The 16830-nt window shown below is 42.0% G+C and overlaps 1 protein-coding gene across 10 annotated transcripts in view; it reads left to right on the top strand.

Moving 5' to 3' along the window:
* The window catches only part of FAM227B (family with sequence similarity 227 member B), a 651639-nt gene that overhangs the window by 473019 nt on the left and 161790 nt on the right, over positions 1 to 16830 (top strand). For all 10 annotated transcript variants that reach the window (XM_073618643.1, XM_073618642.1, XM_073618640.1 and 7 more), the window contains 2 exons: positions 5963 to 6072; positions 10946 to 11105. In XM_073618643.1, the coding sequence (XP_073474744.1) occupies positions 5963 to 6072; positions 10946 to 11105 (270 nt within the window). The remainder of the gene's footprint in view (positions 1 to 5962; positions 6073 to 10945; positions 11106 to 16830) is intronic.

Below are 16830 nucleotides of genomic sequence, written 5' to 3' on the forward strand. Positions count from 1 at the left end.
AAGCGACGTATGGTCGTCACTTCTGGTATTCCGGTTTTGAATACTTTCAAGTGCAGAGGAGGGGTTTGGAGTCCTCCATAAAGTGTACCTGTCACTGCCTATTACTGTCACAAGGAATGTTTAGAGTTATTCTCTAGGGTCTTTGTTAAAAAATATATATAATGTTTGGGGGTTCTAAGTAATTTTCTAGCAAAAAATACTGATTTTAACTTGTAAGCAACAAGTGTCAAAAATAAGCTTGGTCTTGAAGTGGTTAGTATAATTTTAACCTTTAAATTATGAATGAAATACTTTTGTGAGATAGATATGTTTGGTTAAAATGCATGGTTTTGTGTATATTATGTTTCACTTTGATCAGTGTATCTAAACCCTCATAACTGGATTTATTACTCTGGCCAGCATGCTCTAATACGATGTTGATTGCAAGTAATAGCACTAATATGTACAAACTACGGTGGATGCATTTAAACAATTTTTTAACATATTTGTTATTGTCTTAATACTTCGCAAAGAACAACACGTGAGTCCTAAATTCATAGGGTGCTTGTTATTTTGGGCAAAATCTGTTCTCCAGCTAATATTACATTATGGTCCTTTCAGTTTACAATTTAGTTTTTTATAGTTAAAGTGGATGTAAACCCTGTCCTATACTCAGTGAAGTGAACAGCCTCAGATGATACACAAAGATGAAACAAATCGCCCTACATAAGTTTTACATAAACACAAGACAATGGGTTCCCCTAGGTGGACTTTCCCGGCACTTGCATAGACAAAGAAAAATTATACAGGTAGAAGCTATTATACATAGTAAAAACATATAAATTTTATTCGTGTTGGAAAATACAAATATTAAAAACAAAATGGATATCTAGAGTAACATAGTAATACTACATAGTAAACGTGATGAACACCAAGTAAGAGGCAATGATAAAAGGAACCAAAAAACTCTTCTCAAGCCCGACGCGTTTCGGGGTATTTTGTGTTCGTAGGGTCCTTCTTCAGGGGCATAGTTGAGAGAGAGGGGTTCATCTAAACTAATTGAAAGAATGAAAAAAGGGGTCAAATATTGGTAGAACTATAAGTAGATATCCAGTAGGAAGTTGAAATGATCAATTAATCACCTACCTGAAAGGATTTCATTAATTGCTCGTAGAGAGGAGGTTTTTGGTTCCTTTTATCATTGCCTCTTACTTGGTGTTCATCACGTTTACTATGTAGTATTACTATGTTACTCTAGATATCCATTTTGTTTTTAATATTTGTATTTTCCAACACGAATAAAATTTATATGTTTTTACTATGTATAATAGCTTCTACCTGTATAATTTTTCTTTGTCTATGCAAGTGCCGGGAAAGTCCACCTAGGGGAACCCATTGTCTTGTGTTTATGCATTATTGGACGTGGCACGGCTTTCCTCCTAAACGAGTTGGTCACCCTCTCTCGGTTTTACATAAGTTTTACATGTATATTTGCTGTCTTCAGCTTTATATACTGTTTAGAAAGTGCAGATTGTGTTAGAAATCTTGTTTCTTCATTCAGCAGTGGGTGTGGAGTCTGGGCATACACTGTGTGAGAGCTGATTGGAGGAAAGGCACCCCCCCTCCACATAGGCAGAGGAACGAAAGAACATGCAGAGCTGTATTCTGAATAGACAAGTGCTCTGCTTATCTACCTCTAAGCTCTCTCCCTGACACAAATTTTCAGCTACTGTTATCTCGTGTGCGCGGAGAACTTGTGAGAAGTGACTCTGCTGATAACAGAGGAATGGAGCACTAGTGAGAAATGGCACTTAGAGCTTTGGATAGAGATAAGTAAACACTACAGATATACAGTGGGGACGGAAAGTATTCAGACCCCCTTAAATTTTTCACTCTTTGTTATATTGCAACTATTTGCTAAAATCATTTAAGTTCATTTTTTCCCTCATTAATGTACACACAGCACCCCATATTGACAGAAAAACACAGAATTGTTGACATTTTTGCATATTTATTAAAAAAGAAAAACTGAAATATCACATGGTCCTAAGTATTCAGACCCTTTGCTCAGTATTTAGTAGAAGCACCCTTTTGATCTAATACAGCCATGAGTCTTTTTGGGAAAGATGCAACAAGTTTTTCACACCTGGATTTGGGGATCCTCTGCCATTCCTCCTTGCAGATCCTCTCCAGTTCTGTCAGGTTGGATGGTAAATGTTGGTGGACAGCCATTTTTAGGTCTCTCCAGAGATGCTCAATTGGGTTTAAGTCAGGGCTCTGGCTGGGCCATTCAAGAACAGTTATGGAATTGTTGTGAAGCCACTCCTTCGTTATTTTAGCTGTGTGCTTAGGGTCATTCTCTTTTTGGAAGGTAAACCTTTGGCCCAGTCTGAGGTCCTGAGCACTCTGGAGAAGGTTTTCATCCAGGATATTCCTGTACTTGGCCGAATTCATCTTTCCCTCAATTGCAACCAGTCATCCTGTCCCTGCAGCTGAAAAACACCCCCACAGCATGATGCTGCCACCACCATGCTTCACTGTTGGGACTGTATTGGACAGGTGATGAGCAGTGCCTGGTTTTCTCCACACAAGAATTAAGGCCAAAAAGTTCTATCTTGGTCTCATCAGACCAGAGAATCTTATTTCTCACCATCTTGGAGTCCTTCAGGTGTTTTTTAGCAAACTCCATGCAGGCTTTCATGTGTCTTGCACTGAGGAGAGGCTTCCTTCGGGCCACTCTGCCATAAAGCCCCGACTGGTGGAGGGCTGCAGTGATGGTTGACTTTCTACAAATTTCTCCCATCTCCCGACTGCATCTCTGGAGCTCAGCCACAGTGATCTTTGGGTTCTTCTTTACCTCTCTCACCAATGCTCTTCTCCCCCGATAGCTCAGTTTGGCCAGACGGCCAGCTCTTGGAAGGGTTCTGGTCGTCCCAAATGTCTTCATTTAAGGATTATGGAGGCCACTATGCTCTTAGGAACCTTAAGTGCAGCAGACATTTTTTTGTTACCTTGGCCAGATCTGTGCCTTGCCACAATTCTGTCTCTGAGCTCTTCAGGCAGTTCCTTTGGCCTCATGATTGCTCTGACATGCACTGTGTGCTGTAAGGTCTTATATAGACAGGTGTGTGGCTTTCCTAATCAAGTCCAATCAGTATAATCAAACACAGCTGGACTCAAATGAAGGTGTAGAACCATCTCAAAGATGATCAAAAGAAATGGACAGCACCTGAGTTAAATATATGAGTGTCACGGCAAAGGGTCTGAATACTTAGGACCATGTGATATTTCAGTTTTTCTTTTTTAATAAATCTGCAAAAATGTCAACAATTCTGTGTTTTTCTGTCAATATGGGGTGCTGTGTGTACATTAATGAGGGAAAAAAAATAAACTTAAATGATTTTAGCAAATGGCTGCAATATAACAAAGAGTGAAAAATGTATGGGGTCTGAATAGTTTCCATCCCCACTGTATATATATATATATATATATATATATATATATATATATATATATATTTATATAGTATATATATATGGCTATTTCCATTTGCTAGATTTCATTGATCAATTGAATTGGAGTTGTTTGGTTGGCCTGCAGTCCTATCCATCATGTGAAGGAGGCACGTAGTCGGGTTATGGCCCAGGTCCATCATTGTAAGTTCACTGACTATGGACTGTACTACAAAGTTGTATAAGCACACAATACCAAAAATGTGTTGTTGGCTCCATGTCACATCTCCAACCGGTAGGTGGGATACGGTTGTTCATTCAATGTGACATGTTTAGAACTTTGTACCACCCGAAGTACAGTATATTTTCTATTCTAGCTCTTGGAATTTGTTCATGAGGGAAGATTTTTGAACAAAGTACAATATGCACTCGTCTGTGGCTCTGAGAAGGTCTGTACCAACCCCTTCTCATGTTTCAGTAAAAAAAGGAGAGCTGGAGTCCATAGAGAGTTCTGACATGATTTTCTAAAGTGTAGAAATTACATGAAGAGTGGGAACTAACTTCTGCATATGGCTTCAAATATAATGACGGGTCTACCATGCTCCAAAACCAGGGGAATGATGTTAAAAAATGTCAGAGCTAGTCTGAAATCCACTTGTCCAGAGTAGGAGAGCCATCACTCTTTAGACATGAAGTCTTTTAGGTGGAATGGAGAAGGGGGATAGTTATCTCACAGTCAGAATGGTGGGGCCAATAGTTAGGTGCAGAGAAGTACTGTACTTATTTCCTATGATCATCATTTCCTGCCCTGTATGAAAGTAGGTACTTTAAGGGAAAATGTTTAATTCACTAAAGACAGCTATGAGATAAAGGATTTGCTGCTATTCCCAAACCTATGGTAACATGCTGCAGAGACCTAGGTACTAACATAAAGCCCCATACATGATATTTTTATGGTGGAGCGAGACCAGCAAAAAATGATTAACACAGAAAACGTACTACAGTGAGGTGTGGAGGATGAGATTTCCTGCTTGCTCTGTCTACCTATTGCACAGTGTGGTGTTAAGCAAGGGAATACATGTCACATAGATGTATTATAGATGTCAAATGGTGGCTATGGGTTGGATGACACTTCAAATGTTCTATCCAAATATATTGGGATCGATTCACTAAAACTGGAGAGCGCAAAATCTGGTACAGCTTTGCATAGAAACCAATCACCTTCCAGGTTTTATTGTCAAAGCCTAATAGAACAAGCTAAAGTTAGAAGCTGATTGGCTACCATACACAGCTGCACCAGATTTTGCACTCTCCAGTTTTAGTAGATCAACCCCACAGATTGATACTGAAAGGTGTTATCCGTATACTTTTAGACACTAAAACTTATTGCCACAAGATTAACAGATTAACAATATCATCTATTACATATGATGATTGCCTTTTTGCAGGCCTCTTTTAATATAAACACGCTAAAAGCAGTTTTCCCAGATTTTTATTTCTGCTTATAATATTATATTATAATATTGTTGTTGTGCAGCAGATATATTTATTCCACTATGGTTTCCTCCTTAGAATAGGTTACTCATTCTAGTGCTCATGTGTAATTTGTTTTCTTCCTTGGATTTCCTGTTATGAGCAAAGGAAAAATTCCCTTTACCTCCATTCCAGAATCTTTTGTTTTCTTTTCTGGCGATAACTTTTTTCCTGTCATCTGTCTTTACTTTGGACCCATAGCCCAATTATTTTCTTTCTTGAAGAAATCAAATGTTCAGCAGCCAGCCCAGTTAAATTGAAAATAAAATAGACACATTTTAGGAAATACGTTGTTTATCATTTTATGTTTTTTTCCACCTCCTAATTTACCTTGTTGTTTTTGGATGGTGTTATGTAGTACCATAAGTAATTGCTGCTTTCCTATTGGTTTGTCCAGTTAGTTAAGATAATTTATGTAAAGTTATTTTCTGACGTTAGAGGGCCCTTCCAAGTTTATGCCAACATGTCCTTTCATTAAATGTACCATTTCAGCTCCATTTGCTGATCTGATTTTACAATGTAGATTTTCTTCCATTTTTTGGGGAAGCTGACACTCTGAAACTATTTTGTAAAATAGCAACCATGTGGGAAGGCGTTTTCTATATTTAAACTAACCAGTCAGGGTAAACTTTTCAACTTTTACATTTATCTGTCATATATTTATTTCTTTATATACGTTTCACCCTGCCACATTATCTTTTAGTTATTAATGGTAGTGGTCTGTTGTCATAGCAAATAGTGAATGCGTGCAAGATGTGTGCATAATGTCAACAATGTCTGCATTAAGCATCAACTGAGAGAGTGCACAGGCCTCCTTGATGTCTGATGTTCTGATTCCAATATTCAAATAAATTGTAACCATTTGCACCTTGTTGAGACATTCAGAAATATGTATATTAAACCTTTGTCAACTTAAATATGAAAACATAAATATTCTCCTATATGGAAGAACTCTTTGATTTATAACAATTTACAATGTAATCTTTATTCTCATCCAGAAGTTAAACGGCACCTGGAATTTAACTTGGACAACTTAATACAAGATGCTAGAGAATCCAACCTACCTAAGACAGTGGATAAAGAAGAGACAGATTCACCTGTGAAAGAGGTAAGTAGATGAATTTCAGCTTGCTAAACACTGTTTTGATTTCAAGCGCTAGCCAGCAGATCCAGCTGCTTTTTCCCTGAAAAAAAGTCCACTCCATCATAATGGTTAAAACATTCCTATTAACATAAACATTAAACATGGATGCATGCTTTTATTTCATCATCTTGAATATGAACTTGAATTGTTTCATGCTTCATATCCATATTAGGTGAGCCTGAATAGTCTACACATGGTGTTTGAATTAGACCAACTAATTTGTGACTGAGTAGACCATTTTATTATAATTATTATTGTAGCAGGGAGCTGGCCATCTTACCTGCAGTATCAAAAGACACTCTGCAACATTGTTGCAATGAGACTGTTTCGCTCTAGTGCCAGCTAAGACGCTCTCCTGTCAGCAGAGTGATTACCATCAGGGAGCAAAGCATAAAGGGAATTGTATGTCCAAGGACTCAAGTTTCACATTCAGATTTAACTGTATATAAATACAAAAGACCAGCATGTTCTGAGGGCAGGAAAGGAGAGACTCGATTTTGATTTCCTGAGGGGAATTCAGACAGCACGAGGTGGAGGAAGAGATCAGACCTGAGGGAGAGATGCTGTCTTCCAGGTGATTTCACTGCTCGATTTAGTCCTCCACCGCCAGTCAGGACAACCAGCCTGAGAGGGGGATTCCAGATGAACATCCAAGCGCATCTGCACCTACGGTGAAGCGTTCCAGTGTGAGGTGACCAGTCGGGTCGCCAGGAGAGCCTGCTGTTCCAGAATGTTCATTTGGGCCTTGACCACAGGGTTGGGTGAGAGGGCTTTTGCCCGTTTGCAGAAAACAAGTCCTACCTGGACTTATAGAGCCAACCTGAGTAAAGGTAACCAATCTGATACAGGTTGCCATATTCTGATTGATTTGCCTTGTAAGTATGCCTCTGCTTTTGGGGCGATTCTTAGGTTTTGAATCCCCTGAAAGCAGCCTGAATATAGCATTATTATAGAGCTATATTGCTTATAACCTCAGTTATTGATCTCCCATTGCATTTTTTGAACAAATATTTTGTTACTGTTTGTTACTTTTCCACAGAAATATTGCAGTAAAGACAATTTCTGTGTTTTATCATAACGTGTGTGTTTCACATTGTTTGTTGCACTTACAATATCACCAGGTGTGCCAGAGGGCTCTGGTATGCTTGCACATTTATGGTAGTTAGCGGCGCTTTACCTCATTCACAAATCTCTGAGGATAATTCCTTTGCAAAGGAAACAGTATATTTGCATTTAGTAAATCAACACCCTGACTAAAATTAGCTATCATTCACATGGGCGTACTGATCCATATACCTGTGCAAAGAGCTGTGTGAAACAAGCTTCAATATTGAGCTTAAGGCCTAATGCACACTGAACACTTTTAACATAGCTGTTAGGGGGGTCTGACTTTTTTTTTTCTGCCTCTAAATGCCCCTCCATGTTCTTCCATGTAGGAGAATATAGGGGAATATTTAGGTCTTCATAATCAAGTTTACTTTACATAATATTCGGAGTGTTTTCCTTTCTTTATCGTACATCATAGGACACAGAGCCTTAAAGCGGATTTCCACCCAGAAGTGGAACTTCCGCTCATCTGATTCCCCCCCCCCCTCCGGTGCCACAATTGGCACCTTTCAGGGGGGAGGGGGGTGCAGATACCTGTATTAGACAGGTATCTGCACCCACTTCCAGGAATAGACTCCCGCGGGAGTCATGCCCCCTCCCGCACCCTCCGCTGTCTCCTGGGAAACACACAGGTCCCAGGAGATAGCGGGGACCACTTAGGATGCGCAGCGTGACTCGTGCATGCGCAGCAGGGAACCAGGAAGTGAAGCCGCAATGCTTCACTTCCTTATTCCCTCACCGAGAATGGCGGCGGAAGCAGCCAAGAGCCGAGCTATCACTCGGCTTCGGCTGCCGACATCGCTGGACTCCTGGACAGGTAAGTGTCCGTTTATTAAAAGTCAGCAGCTGCAGTATTTGTAGCTGCTGGCTTTTAATATTTTTTTTCAGGTGGACTCCCTCTTTATGTATTTACTTAGTGGGTTATAGCTACCTTCAGGTGTTGACACTGGCGCACCCAATACAGGAAGTTGACTCCCCTATATAACCCCTCCTCCTTCCAGGAGTACCTCAGTTTTTGCGCCAGTGTCTAAAGGTGTTGGTCACGAGTGAAGATGTGCTCTGCAGGGCTCAAGAAGGAATCCATGCTTGATTTAAAAAGCCTCCACAACCAGATCCATCCCGCCACTGGGGCTCCAGGATGGTACCTGGGCCTCGCATAGAAGAACAAGGTTTTGCCTGTAACGCTCCTCTTTGAGGGCTGGACCCTAGGAACCAGGACTCTTTTTGGTCTTGCTACATTACATAAAGCTGTCCTGAGGGGTGCTATACATGGTCCAAAGGAGTGCAACCCCTATTAAAAGGGCCCCAGTCTTTGAAGGTTTAAACACGCTGCTCGCCGTGACGGGTGAAGTTTGGATCTGTCTGTTTACAGCAGTATCCTGTAGTGAGGAAAAGGTAAGAGGAAAGCATAGGAACTGCAAAGTCCACCTATGACTTTTCTTTCAATTATATTGTAAAATGCCTTAAAAAACTCCTCTAGAGGGAGTAATACTGTACAGACCCTGTTTAAATCTGTGCTAATACAGCATGTGTCTCAGCAGCTGGAGGGGGGTCTCCTCTCCCCCTAAATGGGGAAACTGAGTGGATAGGGATACATGTTATGTTTAAACAAGCATAAATCTGAAAAGTTGATAATAAGGGTGTGTAAATCCCTTTACCCCTTCCCCCGCCTCCCCTCTGAGGTGACTCTTGCTAAAGCACAGGAAAGGGTATGGCGCATAGACAATCAGGCTCACACCTGAAAAAACTTAAAGCTGATACTCTGGGAAACAGATAGTGTCTATCAGAGCAGCTGAAGCAAGGCTGCTCTTACCCATGCTAGTTCTATTTTAAACTTATTTTAACTTTTGATCTAGCTTCAGCCCCATTCACACTTATTCCATCCAGTCTAGTTTTAGGCCTCTCTCTTTCTGTGCCAACTGGCCCAGCTTCAATCCTGTATCCTCTGCGCCAGCTGTTGCAGTTAAAGGCCTGACAACTTCTGCACCAGCATAGACCTGCTACCACCTGTACTAATCTAGCTCAAGACTTGTACCACCTATACTAATCTAGCTTAACACTTGTTGCTTTATCTGCCAGTTAACTAAACTTTAAATGCTTTTGCTTCAGCTGGCTGCTCCAGCTTCAGGTAAACATCCCTCTGTACCACCCAACTGAGTTTTCAGAATAGGGTTCATCTGGTTTTTGGGTGGTACTATTTTAAGATGAATATAATCATCTGGAAACTGCTTTTAGAAGGTAATGCGATGTAGACAGTAAAGACTCTGTCACTACCTTCTCAAAGCAGCTTCCAATCTGTCTGAAATGAAAAGTGCAGTTTGGAAAATCTATATCCATATAGTTATATCAACCAAATGTAGCACTCATTCTTGTCTGAATACTTTATTGCGTCCACCTCCCTACAGGAAACAGACTCCCTAGGAGACAGAGAAAGCTTCATGCCAAGACTCCAGAGATTGTCACTCCCATAACTCCACTTGGCGCTCAACATGCAAAGAACAATATACTCCTATAGTATCTGTATAGGCTGCTGTTGGAAGGAGGAGCTGAACATGCCTCCCTCCTCTCTGCCATAGTATTCCTATGGTTCTAAACACTAAATAAAATGTTTAGGAAAACTCAGTTAAATGAGATAGAATAGAACCAGGTAATAAGATAGTAAATGTAAATTAGGAAAGAAAGAGTGGCAAAAAAAGAGACATGCATTTCTATGCTTTATTATAACTGCAAAAAGAACACAATAGCAGTGTTTCAAAGCAACAAAAGCATACAGTATACTCTATACGTATGTTAATGATGGAGATAATAAACCATGAGGGGATGTAGCAAGAGCGCTGATATTCTTTAATAAACAGATGTCTTTATTATAGGATAAAAGCATAATTTCTTAACTGCTTCTCACTCTGCATAACTAAGTTCTGTCTTTCAAATAGAGAACAAATAGAGTGTCCTGCCTTTTTATGAGCAATTCCTTATTTGCTAATAGGCCCCTTTCTACATGCCCATTCACCAGGGTGCATCCACTGTCCAAATGTAACCATTACCATAAGCCACTTCTTCTGAAACACTGCACAGAGAAACCAGAATTGAAGCTGAATGAATGGTGCATGGGCTGTTGACAGACTGGGTTTTGTAGCTATTGACTGCAAACAACCAAATCTCCAGGTCCCTTCTGCAACCCTAGTAGCAAAAATTCAAACAAGTGTAAAGCTTTTTACGAACAAATGTAAACACTTTTAAATGTATATTAACACAGTATACATTAAATGGGGCCTTAAACATTGAAGAGTAGATTACCTATATATTAAAAAAACCTAAACTAGCAAATAGGTAACCCATTTATGTAAGGCCAGCTTTACACATTTGGTTGTTTTACATTAAATATGCGGATTTCTGAATGATATTCTGAGAAGGAATGATTTGATGTTTATGTGAAAGAATCTGAGTGTTTGGGCAGCTCTAGAGGGGCTGCAGTTGGGCTGAATAATGGCTTTGTTTAACATAATTAAAATATTATCCCTGTGCAGTAAGTATATAATATTACAAACTGTTTTGCTTGCTTTAGGAATAAAGAAATACAAATTGCACTGTGTTCTTTAGGTTTATTCTTTAAATTCTTTTAAATATAAAACAAAATAATGTCACATTAGCAATTCTTAGCTATTTTATTCCTTTACAAAGTCACTGATCAAATGTTAATGTCTGCTTTGTTTTTTTTTAAATTCTTTAGTCACACTCAATTGGCCCAGGACCTGAATTTCATCACACACTTTTCCAATTGGGAGGACACAGTCTTTTAGTGTCAAACTACCTGAAGAGGCACAAACTGAAAGATTTCATACATGTCAACTCAAGGCATAAACTAAAACGCACTGAAATTTCAAAGGTACCATATCCTTTGAGTAGTGTTGACAGATACACAACCAATGTTCAAAAAATGTTACTTAAATTTTTTTTCTTACCCTTTTTTTTTCTTTTATGGTTATTATCAAGTATTAATTATTTTTGCCTACTCACTTGTTAAGTTTTGCCATAGTAAGCATATATTATCTACCATGCAAAAAAAAACACCCTAATCCAAAGGGTAATTAAAGGACACTTGAAAAAGGAACGCGCATGCCCAGTGGGAACTTCGCGCATGCTCTGAAAAGCATTGTGGTCCTTTCAACTCCGGTGACGTCACACGCCCTTGAGCACCCGTGTTGGATTACGGAACGTCCATCCAGCGCAGCGGTTTGCTCTCTCCTTGTGGGGAACCGCGGCCATCCTTTCAGACTCACTCTGCTGTATCCACGCCATGGACGCCGGGACTGATCCAGGAGCTGTTCCCTTTCGCAGCTGGTTTCTCCTTACTTGCTCGTAAGTGTGGATAACTTGCAAATTGTTATCATTAAATACCTGCACTCAGAGGCGCTTTTCTTTAGTTTTTTTTTTTTTTTTTTTAATCCAAAGGGTAAAGACCTCAGATTGGGTGAAAAAAAGCAGTTACCCAATGGCAAATGAGGCTTACTATTATGCAAAATTTAAAAATGTATTGAAGAAGTATCAAAAAAGAGTAAAAACATATGTCAAAAATTACTTTATGTTGAACACAGAGAGTGCTAAATTCACCACAATTCCAACATCAAGGTGCATAAAAACAATGTACACCATGTAAATGTCTGGACGTCTATTGTGTTAATATGTGTCACATATGACCAGCATGGGCAACCGCCGCATTAAGATAATGTATGTAAAGCTGACAATTGTGATACCTATATGCCCCAGGGCCCATTAATCTGCCCCATTTCAACTCATTGGTCTTAACAACATATTGCATTAGACTCCTCATGATGCAGGATGGCAGTGATAGGTTAAAGGAACATGTATTTAATCTGTTCACTTATTAATTACTGAATGTATATCTAACCATCCACTAGGGAGAAAGCTGGGTTTCCACTGAGGGTAAATTAGCAGCACAGGGGGGGCGTGACCGGAAGCCGACCTGAATGGACGTGTGAGCCTTTAGCTCCCTCTCAGCCCACAGCTACAAGGCCTAAACAGGGGACTTTTCTACACCTGCATATGGGTGGATCGCGGAGAACCCAATCCACTAAAGCCCGGGGATCATCCCAGCCTCCGCCCGGCACCTCGGCGACACTCAGAGGCTACTTCTCACCTCCTTCCATGCTGGCCGGCGGGATGGACAAAATGGTGCCGGCGGGCTCCTCTGCCTTCTCCATGAGGGCTCCGCCATCAGGATACCAGGCTCTGATCCATCCACAGGAATCCCCCACAACAGACTGGTTGTCGCCCGGTCCGCAGACCGCAATGAAGGGCAGAGTGAGTCTCTCTCCCCACCCTGCATCCCCGGAGATGATGCTCCAGGGGACACAGACCACCGCACTAGGCCTCACTGGAGCCTCCTGCACACAGTGCACGGACGCCTTCCCCTGGCTGCTGCGGACGGCTTCCGACCCGGGAGTCTCGGCAGCAGCGCCCAGCTCCCCAACATCCTCAGAGGATTCGGAGGACCCCCCTTGCCAGCCGCCCTTCACACGCAGGACTCGGAGATTACTCCCTCCGGCCTTCAAAGGCAATGTACGCCACAACAGGCCTACAACCAGGCCCCAGCTTCTCCTAAGGAACAAAGACAATCGCGTTTGGGGGGTTCAGGCTTAACAGGGGGAGATCGGGACTTTGTCACCACCTATGCTCAGGCTGTTGGCCCCCCATGTATCACGGATGCAGGGGAATTGCAAAGGCGACCCTCTATACAGCCCCAGCCCATGGGGGAGAACACCATATGGGGCCTTCAGTCAAAGCATGCAGCCCAGGTCCAGCCAGAGACTTTCCTGCAACATCAACAAACACCTGTTTTTCAATATGCCCCACGCCAGGTGACACCAGACTCTCCTATCCAACCTCATCTTTCATGGCAAGACTATCTCCAGGCCATTCCGACCAAAGAAGATTTTAAAATAACTAATTGAGGATGTTAAATCTACCTGCCGAGCCGAAATACAGGTACTTCAAGTTAACTTTAAACACCTAGCTGACAGTAGAGATGGCGGAGGAAGAAATTCAGGAAACTAAATTGGCAGTACATCGCACCCAACTGCAGGGTGCAGATCATCGCATGCTTTTGAGGGATATGCAACGCCACCTAGAGGATTTGGACAATAGGGGGCGCAGGAACAACATATGAATCAGGGGTTTACCCGAATCAGAGGGACCGGAAGACTTACATGACACCCTGCAAACCCTATTTAATGGCCTCTTGGGAGAACCCCCAAATAAACCCCAAATAAACCCAGAAATGGACAGAGCTCATCGTGCCTTACGTCCCAAGGGACCGATTTCTAAACCACGAGATGTTATTTGCAAGGTCAATTAATATCCGCTAAAAGAGGACATCATGCGAAAAGCCCGATCCACTAGGAAAGTGATCTTCGCCAACACCCAAATCCAGCTTTACCCAGATCTATCATGGATCACATTGCAGAAACGCAGGCTTCTACAACCGCTTCTTCTTCTGCTGCAAGAAAAAGAAATTGTCTATCGATGGGATTTCCCCTTTAGTCTGACGGCAAGGAAAGATGGACAATCAGCTGTTCTGCGATACCCTGAAGACCTGGAGGCTTTCTGTGACACACTGGGGCTCTCTGTCCCCCGACTTCAGGATTGGGACTTGCTGGCCACCCCACTCCCTCCCCCCTCGATTTGTTCCCGGGGTCAAAGCTCGCCTCAAAAGTCTGTCAAGTCTAAAAGGGACTGTAGAGAGCAGGTTCCCTGTACTTGACTCTCTCAGCCACAACAAGAGCTTCCCCAAAGCTGATTTCCTTTGTTCACCCATTACTGTTTCACATTCCCCTAGGCCTCCCCACTGTTTTTACTTTTTCCTGCAAAATTTATTGGGCGCTTCTATTCGAAGAACTGAGAGTGGTTGCTCTTCCGCTCACTGGACCCCCCTGTGGTTTATTCCCTAGAGTTCCTCAACAGTTAATTTCCTTACATCCCCCCAGCCTGTTGTTTTTACTTCAGACCGGTGGGACCTATTGGAACTCAGTTAACCCTGCGTTTTGCAGGATATGCAGAATTTATATGCGATGTTTATTATGCACATTGTTAATCTCTCTTTATCTTTTCTCTCCATTCTTACTCCTCCTTTCCTTATCCTTTCTTCAGCTCATCTCAGGACCTTGACACCCTTCCACACAGCCCCTCGACCCTCGGCATCCTCCATACCATGGCGACCTGGCACTCGAGCAGCTGGATCAGATAAGTATCTTTTTTCTTGCACATATCCAGCACTATGGCTAAGGTAATGTCATTGATTGTCCATGGATTAAACTCCAACAGGAAGAGACATCTGGCGCTTACTGAGTGTAGGCACTCGGGAGCAGATATTATTATGATTCAAGAGACCCATTTTAACAAAGGGGACTCCTTTACGTTCACCTCCAGACGATACCCTCAAATTTACCAGGCATTTAACCCTCGTAAACGCACAGGAGTGGCCATTCTTTTTAAACGGGGTTCGCCCTTTCTATGCTCAGAATCCTATATTGACCCACAAGGTAATTATATTATATTGCGTGGCCAATGGCAGTCTCAGGCGGTTACTATATGCAACCTCTATGCCCCAAATACCCATCAGATCAACTTCCTTACTAAAGTATTCGCACGTCTGTTCTGAACACCTCATGAATTTCTGATAGTTGGAGGAGACTTTAATTTGTCCCACTCATCAGTACATGACCGCCACACGGTGGACCCCCGGAACTCACAGAACAGGACAGCCAGAGAATCGAAACTCTTTAGACAGATCACTAGAAGGTATGCCCTGTTTGATTCTTGGCGAGCCTTTCACCCTGGGGACAGACAATAAACGTTTTACTCTGCACCCCATCGCATGCACTCTCGAATTGACTATCTCTTTGTAAATAATGCTGCCTTGCGGGTCATTAACGATACACGGATCCACCCGATCTCCTGGTCGGATCATGCCCCCATCTTCATGACATTGAACGTGGGCTCCTTCAACCGTAGGCCTTGCCACTGGCAACTCAACACTTTTCTCCTACAGCATCTTCCTTCCAAAATGGAACTAGACTCGGCATTGCAGCATTATTTTATCGTGCAGTATTTGGTTGAAAGAGAGAACAAACCGGACCTCTCCAATTGGGTCCTGCCTCTTTCAGAAAATTTAGGACTATTGCGGTACCAAAGGGATATAGACGGGAATATATATAAAATCTTTTAGTTTATTAGAGAGTAAGACATTAAAAAGTCCATATAAGGACACAGTTATAAATGAACAATAACATAATAACAAAAAATTGTTTACAGCAATGTTGACAAAGAAATTTGTATTAGTAATGCCCACACAGGTAGATGAAGGCAGGTTATTTAGTACTTGCGGACGTAACCTCTACAGTTTCGCGGGCAAGCCGCTTCTTCAGGAGACATCTTAGTACAATTTCTACAGAATGAAAAAATCAACATTACAAAAAGTAATAACTATATATTTAGGTGAGAAGTATAAAGATGTATGAACATACACAGTGTTGACATTGGAGAAGATAATCATTGATTAATATTGCACTCACCACCCTTGGCCCACGAAGGGCTAGAACGACACTGTGAGACGCCCACAATGGGCGTTCCCCTGGGGGCGAGCAAGGGGGGCACTTAGGAAATACTATTATAAAAATAAAATATAGAAAAAAATATATATAAATAGTTATAAACTAGGGGTTCTTAAGTAAGAGAACCACCTAGGTGCATAAAGCGAAAATTAAAGTGGTGGGAAAGAGGGGGAAGGGGAGAAGGGAAGGAAGGGAGGGAGAGAGAAAGAAAAAGAAGAGGAGGAAAAAGAAAGAAAAAATGGGACAAGAGGGAAGGACAAGGGACTAAAGCACTGGGACGAAGAAAAGGGGGGGGGGAGAAGGGGGAAGGAGTAGGAAAGGGAGGGAACAAGTGAAAATAGGGGGGGCGGAAAGGGGGAAAAAGGGGGAAGAAACAAGGGAGGGAAAGAAAGGGGGAAAAAAGGGGGAAGGGGGGGAGAAAGAGGAGGAGAAGAAGGGGGAGAGGGAGGGGGGGAGGGAAAAGGGGGAGGGGGAAATGGGAGAAGGGGAGGAAAAATAAGGAATAGGAAAGGGAGAAGGGGGGGAAGGGAGGGGGGAAGGGGAAAAGGACAAAGGGAAGGGGGAGAAAAGGAGGGGGGGAAATGGGGGGGGGGCTGAGAGAAATTTGGAAGAGGAAACCAGAAAAGACAAATAAAGAGGACCCCGCCACCTTAATGAAGATAGTATTCATGAGACAAACTGGGGGGGGTTTCTTTGTACCCACCATTGCTATGATGTAAAAATTTTAACAGGCTCGATAGCTATCCACACCCAGAGTATATGGTAAAGAAACAGCAGCCGCTTAAGCCAGGCATTCATGCCATTACAGGAAGCCTTTGAGAATAAACATACGGCATAATGTTTGTATCAAAGTTTGCTGAAAAGATTTTTCAACAAGGAAAAAATGCTTCCAAGTGAGTAGAAAAGGATAGCTGAATAGAGATATAACGGGGGGTGAAAGACATAGTGGTGTCCCCCCATATGGTGGTTACTTACAGGCTTCCAA

The sequence above is a fragment of the Aquarana catesbeiana genome, linkage group LG03 (genome assembly GCF_042186555.1).
Source record: "Aquarana catesbeiana isolate 2022-GZ linkage group LG03, ASM4218655v1, whole genome shotgun sequence".
In the NCBI taxonomy this organism is placed as follows: Eukaryota; Metazoa; Chordata; class Amphibia; order Anura; family Ranidae; genus Aquarana; species Aquarana catesbeiana.